The sequence below is a fragment of the Fistularia commersonii genome, chromosome 12 (assembly GCF_037954325.1).
Source record: "Fistularia commersonii isolate RoL2024-O1a breed Wild chromosome 12, RoL_Fcom_v1.0, whole genome shotgun sequence".
Classification (NCBI taxonomy): Eukaryota; Metazoa; Chordata; class Actinopteri; order Syngnathiformes; family Fistulariidae; genus Fistularia; species Fistularia commersonii.
The window spans coordinates 8,607,578-8,628,718 of record NC_141295.1 but is presented as its reverse complement, the minus strand read 5'-3'; the positions used below and the strand labels follow the sequence as shown (position 1 = coordinate 8,628,718).

At 39.0% G+C, this 21,141-nt stretch overlaps 2 protein-coding genes across 3 annotated transcripts in view; one reads left to right on the top strand and one right to left on the bottom strand.

The window, feature by feature from the left end:
• Nucleotides 1–5,286, top strand: part of fam184b (family with sequence similarity 184 member B) — a 34,786-nt gene extending 29,500 nt beyond the window's left edge. The window contains exons 17-18 of one of the 2 annotated variants that reach the window (XM_086156840.1): nucleotides 597–1,000; nucleotides 1,885–5,286. In XM_086156840.1, the coding sequence (XP_086012966.1) occupies nucleotides 597–1,000; nucleotides 1,885–1,957 (477 nt within the window). In that variant the 3' untranslated portion in view covers nucleotides 1,958–5,286. Of the gene's footprint in view, nucleotides 1–596; nucleotides 1,013–1,884 lie in introns of both variants that reach the window. The other variant, XM_086156839.1, reaches the window with a different exon arrangement.
• Nucleotides 5,287–7,292: 2,006 nt separating this feature from the next.
• On the bottom strand, nucleotides 7,293–20,782 carry haspin (histone H3 associated protein kinase). The gene is made up of 16 exons (XM_086156163.1): nucleotides 20,444–20,782; nucleotides 20,216–20,365; nucleotides 19,897–20,022; nucleotides 14,999–15,130; nucleotides 13,059–14,877; nucleotides 12,537–12,690; nucleotides 12,247–12,398; nucleotides 11,105–11,287; nucleotides 10,858–10,943; nucleotides 9,877–9,939; nucleotides 9,683–9,774; nucleotides 8,977–9,056; nucleotides 8,814–8,902; nucleotides 8,533–8,675; nucleotides 8,313–8,415; nucleotides 7,293–8,023 (listed from the first exon to the last, which is right to left on the bottom strand). Exons 1-16 carry the CDS (start codon nucleotides 20,602–20,604, stop codon nucleotides 7,822–7,824), a joined length of 3,735 nt encoding a protein of 1,244 aa, XP_086012289.1. The 5' UTR covers nucleotides 20,605–20,782; the 3' UTR covers nucleotides 7,293–7,821.
• Nucleotides 20,783–21,141: the final 359 nt, after the last annotated feature.

The window sequence follows — 21,141 nt, the reverse complement described above, 5'->3', positions numbered from 1 at the left end:
AAAAGTTGTGTGTCGATCACACCGCGTGAATAATCTTGAGTTTTCTGGGGATATTTTTGTACTTTTTTCTCTGCTGTGAAAGCGTGTCAACTGATACCCAGATGAGCACAGCAGCTGTTCCACTTAAAGAAGATAATTACAGCTCATATTTTCAAAAACTCAAGTTATAGCTTAGCCAGTCAGATACGGCAGAATTTGCAACTAGTCACACGATATGCATATTAATTCCTTTATTTACCTGTTTGTGAAATGGCCAAGTTTATATGAACAAATCAGGTAGACTCACCTGAACAAATCATCCATGAATTTTTACCCTTAACATTTTTAGACATCTGTGATCTGCAATTTGCAATCAGTTTCTTCCTACTTCCTGAATTTTCTCATTGACATAATTAAAGTGAATTGACTGTAGAAAAGTGAAGGGGCTCTGTAACTCCTGGAAAATGCCATAATACTAGAAAAAATAAGAAGACACAATGAAACTAAATTAACAAAAGCCTCCCTGTAATCATAAATTCAGTAATTTCACTGTGGATTCAAATCCCATTATCAAAAAAATATTTTTAACAGTTGATGAATGTGTTTTTTTTTAACAGAGGAAGCAAGGGGAGTGTCCTCCTGGTATTACCAGCAACCCCAACACCAGTACTTATGACAGGAGCGTTCCTCTACCCCAATCCTCTTCGTCATCCTCCTCTTCCTCCCCCTCTTTCATCCATCAGCATTTCTCCTCGACTCTCCCTCACCAGTCCACCTGTCACGCTCAGACTTCCCACCACTACTCCTCGTCCTCTTTACCACACAAGCACACCTCCGTCTCCCTAAATCAACATTCCTCCTCGTCCCTGGATCGCTCCTCGAGATCCGGAACTTCCTGCATCCCTCCCACTCCAGCGCCCACTGCCCCACTTCCTGTCTGCCCTTCACCCCAGACAGGCATTCGCTACGTGTCGCCTTCCTGCCAGGACCCACATGCATATTTTCACGCCCAATCAGTCAGGTATGGACAATGGTATGTGACATGAATAAAAGTTAAATCTATCTTATGTGTTTCTTGTGAAAGACTTACAGTCATCTGTAGGGTTTCTAATAATTATTCCTTGAAATATGGTAAATAGCACATTTTATAAGTAGAGTTTCTCAATTGTGTGATTTTACTCCAATGAGGAGCTGCGGGTCTGGCAAAAGTAATTTTTTTTTTTCCGCGGTTTCAGGGCCTTGTTTTGTGAGTTGCGGTGCGTTCATGGTCATGTGTTGTGCAGCTTTGTAGATGAGTTATACTCTGATTCTTATTTGTGCAATATTGTTGGTTACCTCAGCCTAGGAAAGTACTTATTGCAATCACTTTGTAGTATCCTGACAACCAAACAAATCTTCCAAGTTTTAGCTTCACATATCGTTTGCAGATAAGTTACTTTTCATCCATTTCTAAAATAACTGGCTGATAGATAAGATAAGATAAGATAAGATAAGATAAGATAAGATAAGATAAGATAAGATAAGATAAACTTTACTGATCCCCATAGGGGAAATTCTTTTATTCCTTCATTATTGTGATAATAAGGTCACTCACCATATAAATTTAAAAATACAATGAAAACCAAAGTTAATAATTTGACATTGAGCCATTGATTTTTGGGAATCTGCTGGTGTGTGGCTTGTTTTGTGCTTCCCTCAGGGTAACTGAACCAATACCAGAGTGGGATTACCATGGAAAATCAATGTGGAGTGCTTCAGTTGTTTTCTTTACTACAATTGCCCAAAGTCACCCCACTTGCCAATATAGTTTCTTGTTTATAATGTTGCTTGATAAAATATTAGCATTTTGCAACAAACCTGACTATAGTTCTGAATCATTAATATTACTCTTTTTCTGTTTTGCAGGGGTCCATACCTGGAGCAGAGGGGGACAGAGGGCCTAAAGCAGGAGTGGTTTACCAAATACTTCTCATTTTAAGCACAAATACAACATTTTCTCTCATACACGTCATCGCTTCAACTAACACAAACATTCACTCAAACCTACCGACAAACTCCACTGATTTAACACTTCAAGGTCTTTCTTAAAGTTCCTCGGGAGGCCTCGTCTGTGAAGGAATAAAATCATTCCTTCCGCAGCTCCAGATGTTGCTGACGTCAGATGAACTGACGACTACAAATTTTGAAATGAAATGAATTTGGGTTTGTGTGAGCGTGGTTAATGAAACAATAGTTTACTGAACCAGAATGCACATTACTGCTAGAAGCTCATAGCTTTATGAGGCATGGGCCTGCACACTGCAGTTGCATTGCGGGTTATGTAGGTTCCAGGCATTTAAAGAATGCATGGTTTTTTAAAACAAAGTCTGTGTTTTTAGCCGTGCCCCATCAGTAATAATCCTTTTTTTTATCTTTCCATCATATGTTGAAAATGATTTGGTGTGCAATAATAAATCGGTGGAGTGCTCTTTTAACACAGACTTAATAGTATCAACTTACAGATGGGCTCATCACCAGCAAGGCCATCTTAAACATTGCCTCAAAGCTCAACCAAAAAGTGCTTCTCAAACACATGCCTGACCTCTTCTCAGAACATAAGGCCTACTGGATCTCCGTTGTATAGTTTGGAATGTCTCCATATCTTTTTTTTTACAACAGTCTTCCTTTTTTAAAGCAACTTTTGCTCAAGTCTCATCATGTGGTTATTCCAGGCACATGTAAATGACTATCAACAACAAAATGTCATTGCAATTATTGAAAAATTCAATGAATCAATCAAGATCCCCATTTAACGGACACCCCATTCACAAAGAAAAAAAAGCTTGATTCAATGCAAAATTGTACAAATATCTCAATGAAAAAATTGAATAAATATTTTGTTTTTGTAAGTGCTGCTTCTTTATAAACTGCTGTACAACACGGTCAATGGATGCTGCCTGCTCACAATGGACTAATATGGAATGGGGTTTTTGATGTGGGAATGAATATTGTGTGCAAATGTGTGCATTCTCTTGGCGCACTGACATTACGTAGGCACAATTTTGGTAAACAGGGCTGATAAAAATGTTAACCTTAATTGAAAAGAATTTCCTCACAGTGTGTAAAGTTGACTTCTTACAGATAGAATTATTTTTATTTTGAATACCCCGATGTTCTGAAAAATGAATCAAAAGAATGAAAATTGTGGCTGTGGGACTGAGGTAAACTGAATTCTTACCAACCGCTACTTTACCAACTGTTCTACTCTTTGTATTTAGAATACAAATATAGATATATACATTTGTAATTACAAAATACAGTTACATGAGCATTTACAAATCTTTGTTTTTTTGTCTGTGTGGACAGCAGTTTCCACTTACTTCAGTGTCTGTTTCTCAGTTTTGATTTTCGGAGTTGGAGATTTCATAAACTGTTGTCAACTGCGAAAAAAGCAGGAGTTTTGCTGATGCTTTTTGGTTCTCCTCCAACCCATGTGAGCAATGATGTCATGTCTGGTTTGCATAGCCTTTGCAAAATTGCCTTTGTCCCTTCATACGTCCTGCAGCATCCTCATAATGTGCAAAGACTGATGAACGGGGAAACACTCCTCTCACACCTATAACAGGAAACCACAAGTGAAACTTTCGATGAATGTAAGGAAATGCACAAAATATGAATGGTGGCTTGTATGGGAGAGCTGACAGTGACTTTGCAACTGAAAATGCCTTCTAAATACTGGCAGAGGACTGCCACAGCAGGACCCCCTTGAATGAGTACTTCAGTGTTTTGCTTTCATACTTAATTATATACGTTTTTTTTTTTTGTTTGTTTTTTTTTCATTTATTTATTATTTATTTTACTTTAATCCATTGATTTATTTATATATTTTCAGGCGTTCTCCAAATATTTGTCAGTGTGTGACAACCAGACTGGCATTCATTCTCCAATTCTCTTCTGTTATTATTTCTGCAATCCTGCTGCGTTTGTCTTATGCATCATCCATTGCATATGATGGGCGGCAAATAAATTGAAAATGAAACCAAAGGGTTGTTTAGTCAGTAATAATTACTGTTGAAAGTGATGGTGTAAAGTACATTCACCTAAAATCCTAATGTTGGTTCTTTCACTTTACTTGACTATTTTCAGTAGGAACAATATTATAGGAAATACTGAACTTTCTTCTCTTCCACATTTATTAGACAGATTTGTCAACATAGATAAATATTCAATGCAATTAAAAAAAAGTGACAATAATGGCTAATGTAATATGACAAATACAAAATTCAAATTTTCTTTGCCTCTAAAACCTACTATTTCAAGGAAAATAAAACGTAAAGGAAAAAAATAAAACATGATTTGTCTTTCCAGTTCAACTCCCGTAACTGCTACGTATAGATATAACAACTCTATAGTAGCATATGACTCTTCAATGCATGATGTCAGATGTCAATTACCAGCATTTATCTCTACCATTCGGTTTCTGGTCATTTATTAGTGTACTGGCAGATATATTGATAATAAAGGTTACAAATACTTATCTTTTCAAATGAAGGCAATAGCACTACAGTTCTCATTTTATCCGCTGTATCGCGCTGTTGCCCGGCTAAAACCCAAAATTACACAGCCGAAATAGTTGTAAACCGGGTTAACCATTGTCCGCTTTTTATAAACAAATTACATAATATTTGCGTTTAGATGACCTGTCGTGATGTACAGATTTTATATCCTCTACGTTAAACACTCACCATTTTTTAATTTGTAATTTAGTCATCGGGGGAGGGGGGTATATTTGTACAAGACGAAAAAAGTCCCAGTAATATTAGCTTTGATATTTTAGCTAGTGTTAGCTAACCTGGAGTTTACTCGACTCGCAAAGGTAACGCCTGCGCTGAAACCGACGTAATCTTACCTTATTTAATGTTACACCTCATAATGTGATTTATTCTAACGATGCCTGTTTGTGAAAATAATGCAAACATTTCAGATAGATTAATAGATATATCCTATCTAAACGATGTCTGCACCCAAAGCTGCACGCAGAGTTCCCAAACTAAATGAGTGACTACACACATAGACCAAGATCGTTTGAAAATGAGAAAACGTGACATAAATATTTATCAAGGACCATTTTTATAAAACAAAATTTTAGTGTTTTGTTTGTCTCATTCATTTCAAAATACTTTAAATCCCCGTTTATCGTTGTAATTTTTACCATTATCACTATTAGTTTGCATTGCCGTTGTTTGCGAAACCATTTTCCCTAATGTGATTAACATTGTCTGTAAATATACAGTTATTATGATCAATTTGAAAAGTGATATAATTTTGAAATGCATTCAGATCTAATAAAAACTGGAAAGCGTTGCATTGTGAAGCATGCTGTGTTGCCCAGGCACTGTAAAATTAAAATTATCATGGTCCTCTTCCTGTAGTGAAATCAATATTTTCAACAATATTCTTCCCGTAAATGAATGAAATCATGCTCATTAAACTTAATCTGTGTAGCAACTCATGTATTACATTAAGAAAATAGAAATGGCAAAATAAATAAATAAATACATAAATAGGCTTTTATGCCTAAATCTTGGGAACCTCAGTGTATCAAACTATTAATAGAAAATTCTTATTTCTTTTCAAGTAATTAAAAAAGTTTTCTTTAAAATGGAAATACTGAGATGTTTGTTTTCTAGTTGCTTATTAGCTACATATTCAATCCAAATCCTAATTGGTACATTTGGTAAATGATGAAAGAAACCAGGTTCTCCATGGCAGTCACAGTTTCCAGGTACTTTGGCTCATTTTCTTCATATCGTCACCCTCTTAAAATAATCACCTAAGTCATTTTTTTTACAAAAATGTTTGTTTTGCCTAAATCATCTCCTTATGATGCTGACCACCTCTGGAAAAACTGCCTACATCCTCAGTTAAACTGATTGTGCCATTCTACCCCTTTAGTAGAAATTGCGTATGTCAAGAGTGTGTCAAATGGTTCACTTTTTTTGTTTCCTGAAAAATCTAAAAAAAATGACTTAGGCGATTATTTTAAGAGGGTGACGACACTTCATCTTTTTGTAATCACTTTGTGCTCGTCACTTCCTCAGACTACTAACAAAAAGTTAGGGATGTTCAGCTTTTGGGTGAAATTGCAGGATGAACCAAAAAAGTATTGTAACTTAGATGGAATTCACATGACCTTCCCTAAACTTTTGACTACACATGTCCAACTGTTCAATATTTCAGTACTTTTTACACAACATGTTGGTCTTAGGAGCTCAAAAGCTAAAGGTGTTTGATCCATGAATCAACCAATAAATGTACTGGTTCATTCGGAATTGGTATTTAAACGGTCCTCCTCGTCACGCTGTTCACATTTTGACACGAGACCGGGACAACACGGAACATTTGATCAACAATACCTCGTCACCACGAGGCTTCAAACAGAATTTTCCATGACAAAAGTGGCAACTGAGTAGGAGAAAGGTATGGAAGTGGATAACCTCATGCCACATCCCACACTGATGACCACTTCATCGTGAACAGTGTCCTGTGGAAGCGGATGATGCCGTACAACTCCAAGCACATTTAAAGGAGGTGAGCCTATTTGTAAATGTTCAAATCACCATGGTCTGAGTGCTTGACGACTCACCATGAACAGGTGTCATCATCTGGACAAGGGATCGGTGGGCCTCAGTGCTGTTCTCTGAACAATGCCGATTCACATTGAGCTGAAATAATGGCCATCAACAATATCTGTCAAGGAGAGTGGTCTGCATCAGTCGTCACCAGATGAACCTTTGAAGGTAGTGGTGTTAACAGTGTGGGCCGGTGTTCCTAGTCAATGCAGAATTGCCCTACACTTTGTGAGTGGTAGTGACAAGCCCATACTACCTGAACAAAACCATTAATCCAATCATTGTGTATCTACATGAACAACCCAGGCCTAATTTCATCTTCATGGACAACAATGCTCCAGCTCACTGAGGCGGCATCATTGGGAAACAGATGCTGGTGATTAGGTTACTTTGAATGCCCTGCACTATCTCCACACCTGAATTATATAGAAAACCTATAGGATCAGCTGTAGGCCCATAACTCTGTACCTCAGAACTTCAATGACGTGAGGGTCGCCCTTCAAGGAGTGGGATGGCATGCCTCAGCATAAAAGTCGACTTGTGAACAACAGGAGACGTAATTCTTAAGCTGTTATTGATGCTCAAGGAAACGCATCACTTTTTGTTATGGTTTACCCACCGCTGTTGTTGGCTTTCATTTCAAACACATTGTTTGAGAAGGAAATCACCATTCCCACAACTTTGTTAGTAGTATGTATTATCAGAGGGGGTTTAATTTTTGATTATTTCAAAAATATCAAGTTGCAGAAACAACAGCAAAACTATCACACAGAGGCTAAACAGATAGAGAACTTTTCCTCAAACTTACAATGGTCAATTGACTGATCATTTCAACATTCAAAAACCTTTTTATTTTTTACAGAAATTGTGATTATTGTGATTCGTTATAGATGGAATATCAGTAATTAGTAAGTTGCCATTCATTGCCCAGATCCAATATCTCAATGTTTTACATCCAATGTCCAGGTCTTCATGTTCCCAATGAGCCTCACAAATGCATCACAAATGTGCATCAATACAAGATTTTAATTAACCTTTGTCACATTTCTGCATCTACTACGCATTAAGTAATTGCTTGTGACATTCTTACAAAATTAATAACAGTCTTTACATATACATATGAAAGGTCAACCATCCTGGCTGCAAGGCTTACTTAAGAAAGCTCTAAAAAACTAAATTTTAAGACCAGTGCGGATGAGTGTCCTCACACATTGTGTCCAGCACTCATATGCTACTGAAACATGGGGCACTTTTGAAGAGTTTCAGTTGCAGAATTGTACTGGAGGATGTTGTCATAGAAACGTGTGAGCTCCACTCGCATGTCCTTGACGACCCTCCCACCCGTTCCCCGGTACTTCATGGAAAGCAGCTTGAAACACAGGTAGTGGAGCCACATCACATTGGTACGGGGATGGTAAGTCCTCCAGTTATTGCTGAGAGGGAGGGAGTGGTATGATTAATAAATTGAAAAAAGTAATTCTGACAGTCTAAAAATGTAATGGTCAAAATGAGCAACCCTAGGCATCACAAGAATAAAAGCAGTCAAATTATCAATTTATATAGCTGACTTATGGTAAATAGGAAATAAGTTAAGAATGTCTTTCTTGAGCAGAACATAACATTTGGAATACCACACTCGTGTTTCTTACTCAATGAAATCAAAATTAATCAATTATCCACTTATATGGACAATACGTGTTTGAAATACACAAATGCACTGACCCATTCTCCTGTCTCATCAGCCTGTAGATATCAAACTGATAATCTCCATGGCCCATGAAAAGCTCCTCATCAGTTGAAATGTCACAGGACACAGTCAGATCATCTGCGAACATTAAACATAGCTTCAACAAAATGCAACTAAATTTGCTGTAAAATTATCCAAGTAGGTTAATAAAAAAACAAAAAACAAAAAAATGGCGAGTGGAGGAAAACAACTGACCAATTTCTAGTCTGGAGAGAGAATAGTCAATGATTCTGACAAGCACCCCCTTGGTTTCCAATGTGTGAGTTGTCCCATTGAGGAGGAAGCTCCCCTTCTTCTGCTTGGTGGGTTTGACTAGTACATTGCCCCAATGGAGGTCCCTTTAGAAGACAACACAGTGTAACTATACATGCAGTAAGCAGTTCATGATACCATGTTTGATTATGTATCTTTAGCAAGCCTCATCTAGAATTAGATGTGTCACAATAGAAAAGTCAAAGATGTGCAATGTACAATACCTGTGTTCAAAGCGTAGCTCCTGCTCAGCTACAGCTAAAGCAGCAGTAACCTGATGAAGAATACTTTTTGCAACCCCTAAAGATGCCAGCTGGAAGATGCAAGACAGGGCAACCATAAACAACGGCATCTATATCCCCAACCATTTTGTTGTTGTGAACATACCGTCCCATTGCTGTTCTCTAGGTCGACACCTCCAAACTCAAACTCTAAGATTAAGAATGACTGGTCCTTTTTGAAAAAATCTACATTGAAACACACAAAGACATCTTATAAAGCATAAAAATATCCCCAGAACGTCAGCTATCATTACCCTATTGATGAACCAATGTGTTTGATTTAGTGGCATTTAGCTCTGGACAAATTTTGTAGATGACACTTAAATAAATACCCCTAACCCTTCTTTCTTATCAACCTTGACATCTCTCAGGAGTTCTTTGTGTAATGTATGTCATTGTCTGATACATTTTTGCCACACTGCTACAATATTTAAGAAGGCCAGAGCTATAGAGATAAACTCATCAAAATCTTGAGTAGACAGGGGGAAGCCTTAAAACCATTACCAGAAGTTTTCTGTTTCATAATGTAAAAACATGGTAATGGAGCATAGTTTGCTAACTCAGGTGAAGAAAAGGCTTTGTCAGTGGTAAAATCCCTGCAATTATTCTTAGTTGTTCATGACTGTACAATAGGTTTTTGTAGATCCCGCCCCACCCTTTGTACACTAGTCTTTTTGGGGTAAAGTGTCGGAATACCCCAGCCCAAAAAAAAAGGTTAGTTGAATTCCATCAGCCACTAGCCACAGCTCAATGTCATCTCTGCTTAAAACAGGAAACATTTTATGTGAAACAGAATAATATCTGTTGCTGACCTGGACGGTCATTCTCAGAGCATTTTTCCTGATCAAAAGTGTCCCATGCCTTCAAGAACTCTGCAGGGTAGCTTCCTTGGACACAGTGCAGACTGCAAGTGAACAAAGGAAATGTGAACTCCAATTTGAACTTAAAGTCCCTGGGATGCAAGTAAAACAATAAAAACAAGACAAGGACAACACAGAGTACTTACTCTTTAAGTCCAATAAAACACTGAGTTTGGTTCTGCTGCTTCTCCTTTAAGCTGCTCAGCTCTCTGGTAAAACACATTACTGATATTAGGATCTCACTCACCAGTTGTTAAATTGAAAAGAAATTACAGTGCTTATGACTCAGCTCACTGGAAAGTAGCTACCATAGAGCAAGAGCAATCACACTTCAAGAAATACTAAGAATTAACCTCAATTGTCACAACTTTGTTAATTTCTTTCACACTAGTGTCAATGCAGTGATGATTTGAAACTGTTTTTGCAAATTCAGATAATCCATCATATTCTAAAATGCTTTTTTAAAAAGCAGATGTTAACAGCAGATTCTTATTTGTCTTCACATTGTGTTGGTATAGGATACCAATGAAAAGCAAACTAGGGTGCTACGAATGGGTAAAAAAAAACAAAAAACAAGTACAAGTATTCAGGACTTTTTACTGCGCTGATGCCCCAGATCAGGCTAGGCACGAAGTTAGGCTATGCAGTGTGTGTGTGTGTGTGTGTGTGTGTGTACGTTTGCGTATGTCTTTGTCAAAAAAAAAACACCCAAGCTTACTGTTCTGTATATTTCCCATGCATCTTGTATTTGCAAGTGTTATTTGTAGTCCCTATGTCCTCTATTGTAAGTCGCTTTGGATAAAAGTGTCTGTCAAATGTAATGCAATGTAATGTAAAGTAATCAAATCCTACAGCTTTTTCATATATAAAAATGACAGGAGGGAGGGAGGGAACCTGCCTTGCTACAAGCTGAAATCTTATTTCAGCCCACTGCCATACTGTAGCTAAAAGGGACATTTGGCTACAGAAGTCAGAAGTTACAGAAGTTGGCTTCACATCAATACAGTGAAAACCATAATGCTTCACCATTCAGGTAATGGGATTTACAACCAAGAATGCAACTTTGTTATATTTTTTTCAGATTAATTAAAGAGACAATGACAAATACATTAATAAACATTGCTCACTTTGAGATGATAATCTCGTGGAGAATTTCTCCAAAGGTCTTCTGGTCTTCTCCATTCACCTTCTCGTCAGACCCCACTGGAATTACCTGGTAAGACCAAACCATCACTTGAGAAAAACTATATTGTTTCTCACTAAGTTGTTTTTATTTGGCCTACTTCCGGATTTGTTGCAGTTGTACAAAGTGGGAATCCTAACAGTCAGAAAAAAAAATATACTACACATTGAAATAAAATCCAAAACACATACTTTTAGGGCAACGGTGTCTCCTAAGGCATCGGTGATGGAGAAGACCTCACCAAAGGTACCTTCACCTATTTTCACACACTGCTTCATACGCTGAGGGACAATACATTTTTCCCAGGACAGAGGGCCCGGTTGATTACACTCCGCATAAACCTTTTCTGCATCTGAAATATCTTCACAGACAACCTGTAAGGGAAAAGGTGGAAAGGTTAGACATGCAGGTAGGTATGATGCTATAAAGCTAGTTTATAATTAAGGAAATGACCTGTGCACCTGCAAAACTAGTTTTATTTGACAATGCTGCTCTATGATTATGTCTCAGGTGTATGTTTTTTGGGGATATCGTTGCTACCTGACACTTAGCCAGCTCCTGATGCACTGGATATTGCAATTTAAAGACATTGAGATCTAGCTATTGAGTATTATGAAAAGCACTGTGGCCCACAGTGGGCCATGATGATGATAATGCCAGTGTGGCAAATGTAATGCTTACCTGATCCAAAAGTGACACAAAAAGTGTCGGGTATTTCAAGAAATATTCCCAGTCTATGTAATTTATCCCTGTATCTTGTTTTTGGGCAGGGAAAGACAGCTGAAACTAGGTAGCTGGGCACTCTGTTTTGCGTGTTAAAAATACATATAAATGGTCTTCCAGAAAATGCATGAAAATAATGATAGTACTGTTTTATTATCATCAGTCTGTTCAGTGATAATAAATTGGTAATTGTGCAGGCATGTGAATATGCATTTTTACCATGTTTAATGTCATGCACTTGAGAGTGCTCACTTGTGACTCAATCATTCGAGATATTTTTTATGCCTGACCTCTCCACACCAGAATTGTGAAGCAACAAAGTTATATTGACGTGCAATGTTTAGATTCTCTAAAAACAATAATGGTAGTTGAATGTACCTGACAAACCCTTCTGCTGACATTTCATTTTTTTAAATGTTTATCATTTTTTTCTATAATGTGTGCATTGCCAATCAGTTGTATACAGACAATTGCAATGTTTTCCCCAAATAAATACCAAGAAGACAAATCCATTTCTCTTCTGTCAGCAAGAACAAGAACAGAAATTCTCAGGAATAACTACGATGACTGCAGTAGCATAAGTACCATGGTTGCAGAGGTTTTTGTGTACCTGAGAATCAGAGCTCTGCAGTTGTGACCAAAGGTGGTTGGAACGTGGTGTCTTGAGAGGCGTGGCAAAAAGATCCTTGCTGATGTCTAGTAAACCTGCCCTTCCAGGAGAATACGCCCCTGACAGTTGCAAACTTCTTGGGGTAAGTAAAACTAAAGACAGTGGAAAAGAAGTAGGAACATTAAGCATTAGTAAAAGATATAAGAGTGATAAATGTCACTTGTGATTTTCACTTATGAAGTAGTAAATTACAAGTTGAGAAAATTGCTGTTAGCACAGCTGTCCAGTACCTTTACGATGAACAGAGAGGGCAGCTTTGAGACGGCTCCAGGTTTGTGTGTTAGGTGTTAAGTCCGTCAACAGAGATGAGAGATTAAGTTGACTGGCTCTCACAGGGGTGGAGAATTTCTTAGCTCCGCCAACAGTGGGTCTTTTGTTGCTGGGCTGCAAAATTGATCAACATTTGATTAAAATCACAATCTGGCCAAATGACATTTTTAACTCTCAGGAGAACACAGTGAGTACGAAAGGTGAAATGCATCACGATGCTATTTTGAAAAAAAATCATTCTGCAGTCCTATAATTTCCATGAATTGTATCCATTATGTACAAGACTTAAAAATGTGTTTGGTGGATGTGAATTCAGATTCATATTCTCCATGTATTACAATGGAAACCATAAAATTTCAAGATACACTTATAGATCCACCTCATTTGTAGAAACATTTAGAAAGACATTATTTGGTCATTTTAATCAAAAACACAGCACTAGCAAGTTATTTTTCAAATTATTGCGGTAATTCAATTCTCACCTGTGTCAATTTATGGCCTGTAGAGAACATTTCACTGATGCTGCAGTTCTGAGTCTTCATACTGCCTCTTATGGCAGAAGCCTCCTTCAAAATATGACTGCTGGTACTACTATTGTTCTTCCAGCGGTTCGCACTCCAGCCACTCACACATGCCCTCCTGGCTGTTCTCGAGAGAGCTGCACATTTGCTTTGCTGTTTCTTTACTTTCTGAGCCACAGAGGGATTTTTTAATTTGGAGCGAAATTCACAGGTATTTTTAATAATTTTATCCGTTTCTGTGCCAGTGCTATCGCACATAGTTGTACCCCCATTTTTCAGACCTACTGTAACAGCTGAAACCTCTTCACATGGATCACTGTCAATTTCAGACTGAAGGTCTTCTGTAGTTTGTTCATCACTTGTTGGGTATATGATGTCTGGGGTTGAATCAAGCTTTTCGTCTCTGGACCGCAGATTTTTTTCTGATTGGAATAAATTTAGTCTCTTTAATACTACACTAAGTTTGCCTCTCATACATCTCTCAATCAATATCTCTTTAACCGTTTCTGGTGCATTAGATGGCATCTGAGCTGTTGGATTGTTTGAGAAGTGTCTGAGAGAACTCTTTTTCTCAATGATTTCTTTTGAATATGGGAGACTTTCAGAATCCTCGGTGCTCAATGGTCTATCACTTTCATCTGCATTTAAAGCACTATCACTTGCCAAACCGACCTCCTCGAATTGATCTATGCATTCATTTTTTGATAACTGATTAAAGTCAACTGACAGTGAGTGGTTTGTGATCTCGCTTTCATTCACCGATGCTGCCTGGCCATATCCTTCAAGACTATTTCCTGCAAGTAATTGCTCACTGGTTCTATCCTGATTTACAGAAAATCCACCAGAGAATGCTAGATTTGAAGATGGCAAATGTTCACTAGTTTGACCAATTTGATTTCTCTGAGTAGAGCTTGAATAGTTCAGACAATATGTTTTTCGATTGCAAAGCTGAGCCACAATAAGGTTGTCCAGTCTCCTTAATTTCACTGTACAACACTGTTTCAAGCATTTCTCCTTCAGAGCCTCTTTCAGCCAGTATGACTCTTCTGCTGCTGATACAAACTCATAACTGATTTCGCTTTCAACAGTAAACTGATTTATACTTGATAATGCTCCATCTTTCTTATGTTTCAGGTTTTCACTGTTGCTTTGGTCCACTTCCTCACAGCTTTTTTTGTTCATACAGTTTGGCTCCAAAAACAAACTAGCAGAGGGTTCTTCATGGTAGCATGGTCCAGGTTGTGACAGCACCTCACCAAGGTTGAGCTGCTGCTTATCCTCAGGGAGCAAAACAGGTGGCACATGGTATAATTGCTTCTGTGAAACAATATCATCTTGGGATGTGCCCAAATCTATACAGCTAATAGACATAGATGGAGGGATTGAAGTTTGATCAGAGATGGAACGAGTTGTAGTGTGAAGCCTTTTGCTGACAGAGCTTGCTGAAGGTGTAGAGCAAAATATGGGTTTCCTATGGCAGGGCCTGAGACTGTTGTCTGACAACTCACTAAGAGATCTGTCCTGTGAGGAGTTGTTGAGAAAACTGTCTGCACCTGTAGCACTCAGTGAGTTCTCTACACCAGATCCTCTAAACTTCGAGCGGCCCCTCTTCTTTTGTTTGGAACAAGGAACAGCTTTACTGAAAGCCACTATGTGCCTTTGAGAAGTAAACTCCTCTGAAGAGTTGAGAACTTTGGTCAAAGGTTTCCTGAGCTTGTTTTTGGTGGATACAACATTTCTGCGACGGGTCACAAAGCGGCCCACGGAGGGAGGAAAGATGCTGAAATGAATTAAAAACACACAAAAAAAAGAGAGCTTTTGGTTACATACAATAATTGTATTATTGAGACGACTGTCCAATATTTATAGGATACAAACACCCTGTTTGGATCAATACTCACTTAGAGGTTTCATTCCTTTGAGAGGAATTTCTCTGACATGTTTTATAGGGAGAGTTTATCTCACTCTCACAGGTAACTGGGCCATGCTGTTCTTCAAATCCCCTTGTGGGTCTTGGAGCAGGTCTGATTTTCCTGTAATTGCGAAGACCAAATAAAACAGGAAATAAAGTAAAACGCTGACACCACTTCTATACACAGTGCTGTTATCCAATTGACTCCAGACAAATACAGTAGGACACCATTCAAGAGTATTTGAGTATTAAATGGTATCCAGCATTAGATCACCACAAAACAACTACTGGACATGAGCTAAACCAAAGACAGTGTGTCTGTGGAGGTTCTCAGTCATCCAGGTCATGGTGAATTCTTGTCAATCTTCTTGTCGTGTCAACTAGACTTGAATTTCTTCACTTGAAGATGTTCACCCCCCATTCAAGAAGGTTCTTCAGCTCATTGACACCCTGTCAATGAACTGAATTTTATTTTTTAATATTTTTCCTTTGGTAATGATTAAATTGTATTTTGAAATATAATCTTTTTAAAACTACTATAGAATCTTTGAAAGTGACAAAGAAGTTCACAGCCCCCAACTTATCACATATCCCATATGAACCAACCCCACCCCGTGGCTTTTAGTAGTTTGGACAGGGACTGTCCTGTGTGCTGAAGCAGCTTTAAGGGATCAATGCTGAACTTGAAAATACAAAGGTAGGAGTGATATTTACCATGTCACTATATCCAAAGTATGCTATGTAAGACATCAGTTCAGTATTGAGTAAATTAATGATTCTTGAATACAGCTACCTCAAAAAGTACAATAATTTGGGTCAACATGGAAGAAGAAAGTAAACCCATAAATACCAAATCAAGTTGAATGACACTTGACCAAAAAGTATTTTTGTATGGAAGTGCAGCACAGGTATAATTATCTCTTAGTTGATTTGTAAATAAAAGTACAGAAGTGTGTCGTATATCATTCATGAACTAGTGTTTCCCTATTAAGCCATGGTGGGCAACCAGGCCAACAAGAAACTCTGTCCCCCATCAGGCGTGGATTTTAGTTAAGTTCAAAAAGTTATGTGGCAACTATCAATACCTTAATATCAGAATTGCTTTCATTGCCAAATGTATAATGTACACAGGAATTTGACATGGCATGACAGTGCAATATAGCAGGAAATTTAGGATAATAGTTATGAGAAAAATTAGCTTGGCAAACAAAAAAACACCACATATGGAAATAATTAGGATTTAAGTTAGGCATGGACACAGTGAGAAAAGACAAGTGTCTTTGGCAGTGGTGGGAAGTGGGGGATTATGAGGATAAGTTGGAGAGCGTGATGGCCTCAAGGAATAAAAATGTTCAAACAACTGGTGGATCTGGTCCTGATTGACATGAGCCTGTGGCCTGATGGGAGGGTTGTGAACCATCAGTGAGCTGGGTATCATGCGTCCTCATATATACTTCTAGCCCAGGCCTATAGTGTCATCCACAAACCACTGTGTCCCTATAAGCTGTCTGATTGTTGTTGATAAGGCTCAGGACTGTAGCGTCATCTGCAAACTTCCCAAGCTTGAGGAGGAGTGGCTGGAGGTGGAGTCATTGGTGTACAGTGAGAAGATGTATGTGGGAGGGACACAACCTTGTAGTGCAAGGGGGCGAAAGATGGTTGCCAACCGCACTTGTTGCTTCCTGCTGGTAGGGATACCCGTAATCCACTCACAGATTGGATGTGGTACCTGCAGCTGAAGCAGGTTGATGTGCAGATGGCCTGGAAGGTTGATGGCATTATCCACGGAGGGGTTTGCACATTAGGTGAACGTTAAGGGGTCCATAAGGGGGTCAGTGATTGGTTTGGACAGGATTAGTCTATCAAAACTCTTCATGACCACAGATGTCAGAGTGACAGGTCTCTTGTCACTCAGACATGCTATCCTGTCCTTCTTTGGAACCGGTATGATGGTAGATGTCTTGAAGCAGGATGCCACATGACATTCATAGATGGACACACTGAAGTAACTTCCTCCCAAATGGCAGATCTATCACAAATAAAATGGATGAGCTGAGGCTACAAATCGCCGCAAACAGACTCTTCCAGGACTGTTGTATTCTACTGATAACGGAGACCAGGCTCCACTCATCCAGTCCGGACACTGCAATCGAGCTGGCTGGCCGCACACCGCACCACCACAACAAAGACACTAACTCCAGTGAGAGCGAGGGACGCGGACTGTATTTATGTGAATAACAAATGGTGCACCAACACAAAAATAATTGCTAGTCACTGCTCCCAAGACTTGAAAGGATATTAGTGTTAAGTGCAGACCCATGTATCTACCACGAGAATTTACTGTGGTCATAGTGACTGCTGTTTACATTCCACAAAGTGCAAATGATAACATAGCCCTTAAACAGCTCCACAATGCCGCTAGCCACTACAATGCCGCTAGAGGTGAGCTCTCAATGAATGTTAGAGAAGGGAGAGGGGAGACAGTGGAGCAGCAGGGAGTTTTTCAAACCAGATGTAGAAGGTGCTGCGATCATCAACTAGTCTGGGAGAGGGAGAGATAGCAGGTGACTGTGAAGGTTCTCAGTCATCCAGGTCATGGCAAATTCTTGTCAAAATCTTATTGTCTTGGCAACTGGACTTGAATTGCTTCACTTAAAGACATTTCACCTCTCACCTGAGAGGCCTCTTCTGTTCTACTGACCTATGGGGAGTTTCTGCCAGGTTGTTGGGCAGGTCTAGATTGGTGGCTTGGTATGTAATTGGAAGAGTTGATGTGCAGAAACTAGGTGTAAGGGGGAACATCCAGATGGCAGGGAGCAGGGTACGGCATGCTCTTCTCCATCTGCACTGGGCACAGACCTGCCGCACTCTGTAGCACTAGGGAGGACAGTCATGTGTTGGTCTGTTTTTCAGATTTCTTCAGGTAGGAATGCAGTCTTTAATTTCCTCCAGGGGAGCCAAAAAAGTTGGAGAAAGATACTGCGAAAGCCACTTGTAAAAACCCACCACGAAGTAACTAGCAAGAACTTAAGTCCAGTAGGCATTGCAGAACCACAGCAAATGTCTCGTGTGAAATCTACTTGGCGATTAAAAAATTCTGATTAAAGCTACAAAAGGGAGTGAAGCACCTTCTAATGACAGGTAGAAAAGGCCTTAGTCCACACTTCAGGTCAAAGGGTAGCAGAGGAGCACCCAAACGATCCTTGTCAAAATATTTTTATGGCAACCAAACCTGATTTCTTCCCTTTAGAACATTTCACCGCTCATCCAATAAGCTTATTTTGTTATTGAGAGTTGCTTTGCTGAAAGTAGGTTGAATGGGGATGTTGTGCTGATGTGGATGTCCTCAGTGAGAATTACCTGGACGCAACATAACTTTACTGAAGTCTTTGTTTGCATCCGGTACACAAAACCACGACCTACCTTACAGTCTTGGGCCAGGACAAATAAAAAAAAAAACAAACATCCAATTCACACCATTTTGATTGACATACAACGTAAACATTACAAGTATCACTCCACTGCAACAATAACTTTACTCAGACGTCACTTGGCGCACACCTCATGCTGCTGCATACATACATACATACATACATACATACATACATAAGTATGTCCACTTTATCAAGTGGTGCAATGCCCCAACCAGCAAAACTGAGAAAAAATCCAGATAACTCAAGTTTGAAAACGGTATCATTTTTGTGCTTCTTGCTGGGAGCCCCTACAAAATTTTGTTATGCTTGCATGACAATAAAAATCTGAGTCTTACGTCTGTTTTCATTTAGAAGATTGAAAGTGTCATGTGTCTTCAGTTACAAGCTAATGAAGCCATAAACCCAGTCAAGGTAAGGCAACATCTGGTGACAAAGCACCTGAAGTGACATTTGAACTGATTTACTTGGTATGATTAGAATGACTTTAATAGAGCCAGATATAAATATTCACAAGCAGTGTTAATCACTACAACTATTGTGATGATGTTCAGTTTTCCACAAATAATTTCAAAAAGTGATAAGGAGTTCATTATGTTAAAGTTGAAACCACTTTAAGTAGGAAAAGGGTTAACTGATTATTTCTGAATACTTCAAGGTCTGTAACTTAAAAATCACAAATACTGTGAAGCAAAATGCAATTTGAATAATTAAAAACCCTGTGTTTATGCGTTCATTCATTATGTAAATAGCTTAGAGCAATGTTTCCCAACCACTGTGCCGCGGCACATTCGTGCCGTGAGAGATCATCAGGTGTGCTATTTAAAAATGCCCACTTTCACCTGATTGTTCCAAAAAATGATTTATTCAATGCAAATAATGTGTCTTCGTACATTTATCTATGTGGGCAGCACGCAGTGACAGGCAGATCAATTAAATGCTTCCACTAGATGTGTATCTACATGCTGTTGCTTAGTGATGCTTTGAGTGAAACAGCGGCAGTGATACATGATGGATAAATATTTTAAGAGATAAATTACTCAATCAGGACCTTCTGGCCCTAAAGAACGATCTGAGCCAGATGACGGCCCAGGTTGGTCTGAAGAAAGTAAAAAAAGTGAGTTCAAGACAATACAATGAAAGTGATATTGTTTTCGGATTCACTTTTACTGACTGGGGAACCAACTGAGCTGACAAGTTACCCCCCTGGCACAAGAAATAGCCCCACACTGAGCAAGTAAATCGAGACTACAGTTTAATTTCATTAAAAACATTTTTGGCAAATTTATTTGGTGGTTTGCCATGTGATTTTTCTAATGTAAAATATGTGCCGTGGCTCAAAAAAGGTTGGGGGAAACACTGGCTTAAAGAGCAAGCTATCATGTGGTGTTGATACTAAAACAGCACATGGACACATTTCTGCATTCTGTTTAACATGAATCTTGGAAGCACAAACCTTTTTTCCATGCTCTTCAAAGAAAACTGATGTTGAGAAGGTGACATTCTGGTGTCATTCTCATCACTGCTATCATCTGGTACACTCGATTGAGCCTTCCTCTTGGCAGCTCGATCTGGATGACCCCTTCAACATGAGATAAACAAAAAGCATTATTCATAATATTCATAATTGTCTTTCTACCACTACTACAAGCAGTATTAGCATTCACAGTAAAATATACTACGTTATCAGAACCACTTTATTCGTGCCCGAGCGGCACTATTAAAAATTTACCAAACACAATTATATTGGAAATTCAACTCGCTGGCAAACAAACCTGGCTGTCTTATCTTTCGCAGACGCCTGACGACAAAGGGGAATATTGTCTTTTTCCTGAAAGTGTATCTCTTTCAGACACTGCAAAGCCTTTTTCTTAGATGGTCGCATGGCTCTCTGGCGTGCACTGGTTGTCCGTCGGGACCTGTCGCTTGAAAATATCAGAACGAGGGACGGTGTGAATAAAAAGTGTGGAAAACAGAACAAAACAAGGACGAAGACTCTTTACCTGATAGTCAGAGGTTTTGCAGGCTCAGAGACAGATGCCTCACAGTCTGTTGAACGTGAACTGTCGAAGGCATACTTGCGGTTACCAGGTGAAATCCAAGCCGACAGCTTTCGTTTCTGCTTGCCGTAAGTTTTTAGATATAAAGGCTTTGTCGGGTTCATGGCTAATTTTTAGTAGTTAACAAATTACCCAACCTCAGACCAGTGCGCAGTAACAGTAACCGGTTTAAACTCGAACTAATAACCCAATATACTAAGTCTTTTCACAAGTCGACGACTTAAAACAAAAAAAAAAGTCAATCCGTATAACTCAGCGTACAAAAAGAAAACACCCTAATTGTCATTTTGACGTAGTCGTATTAAAATTGGGTACTTTTCGTTTACGCTGCGATGCTAACCGCCCCCTGTTCAAATTGTAGCAAACCGACGATTGGTCAACATTCGGGGACGATTTTAATCGAGCGCCACCTAGCGACACGGAAGACTAGCAGGTTAGAGTCGAAGTAAATGAATAAACGTGTTTCGTGACATGCCAAATTCTTCTCTTTATTTCGGCTGCTCCCTTCAAGGGGTCACCACAGTTCATCAACCTCCCCCATCTAACCCTATTCTCTGTATTTTCACACCAGCTAACTCAATGTCCTCTCACTACTTCCACAAATATGCTCTTTGCTCTCCGCTAAATTCCAACCTCAGCAT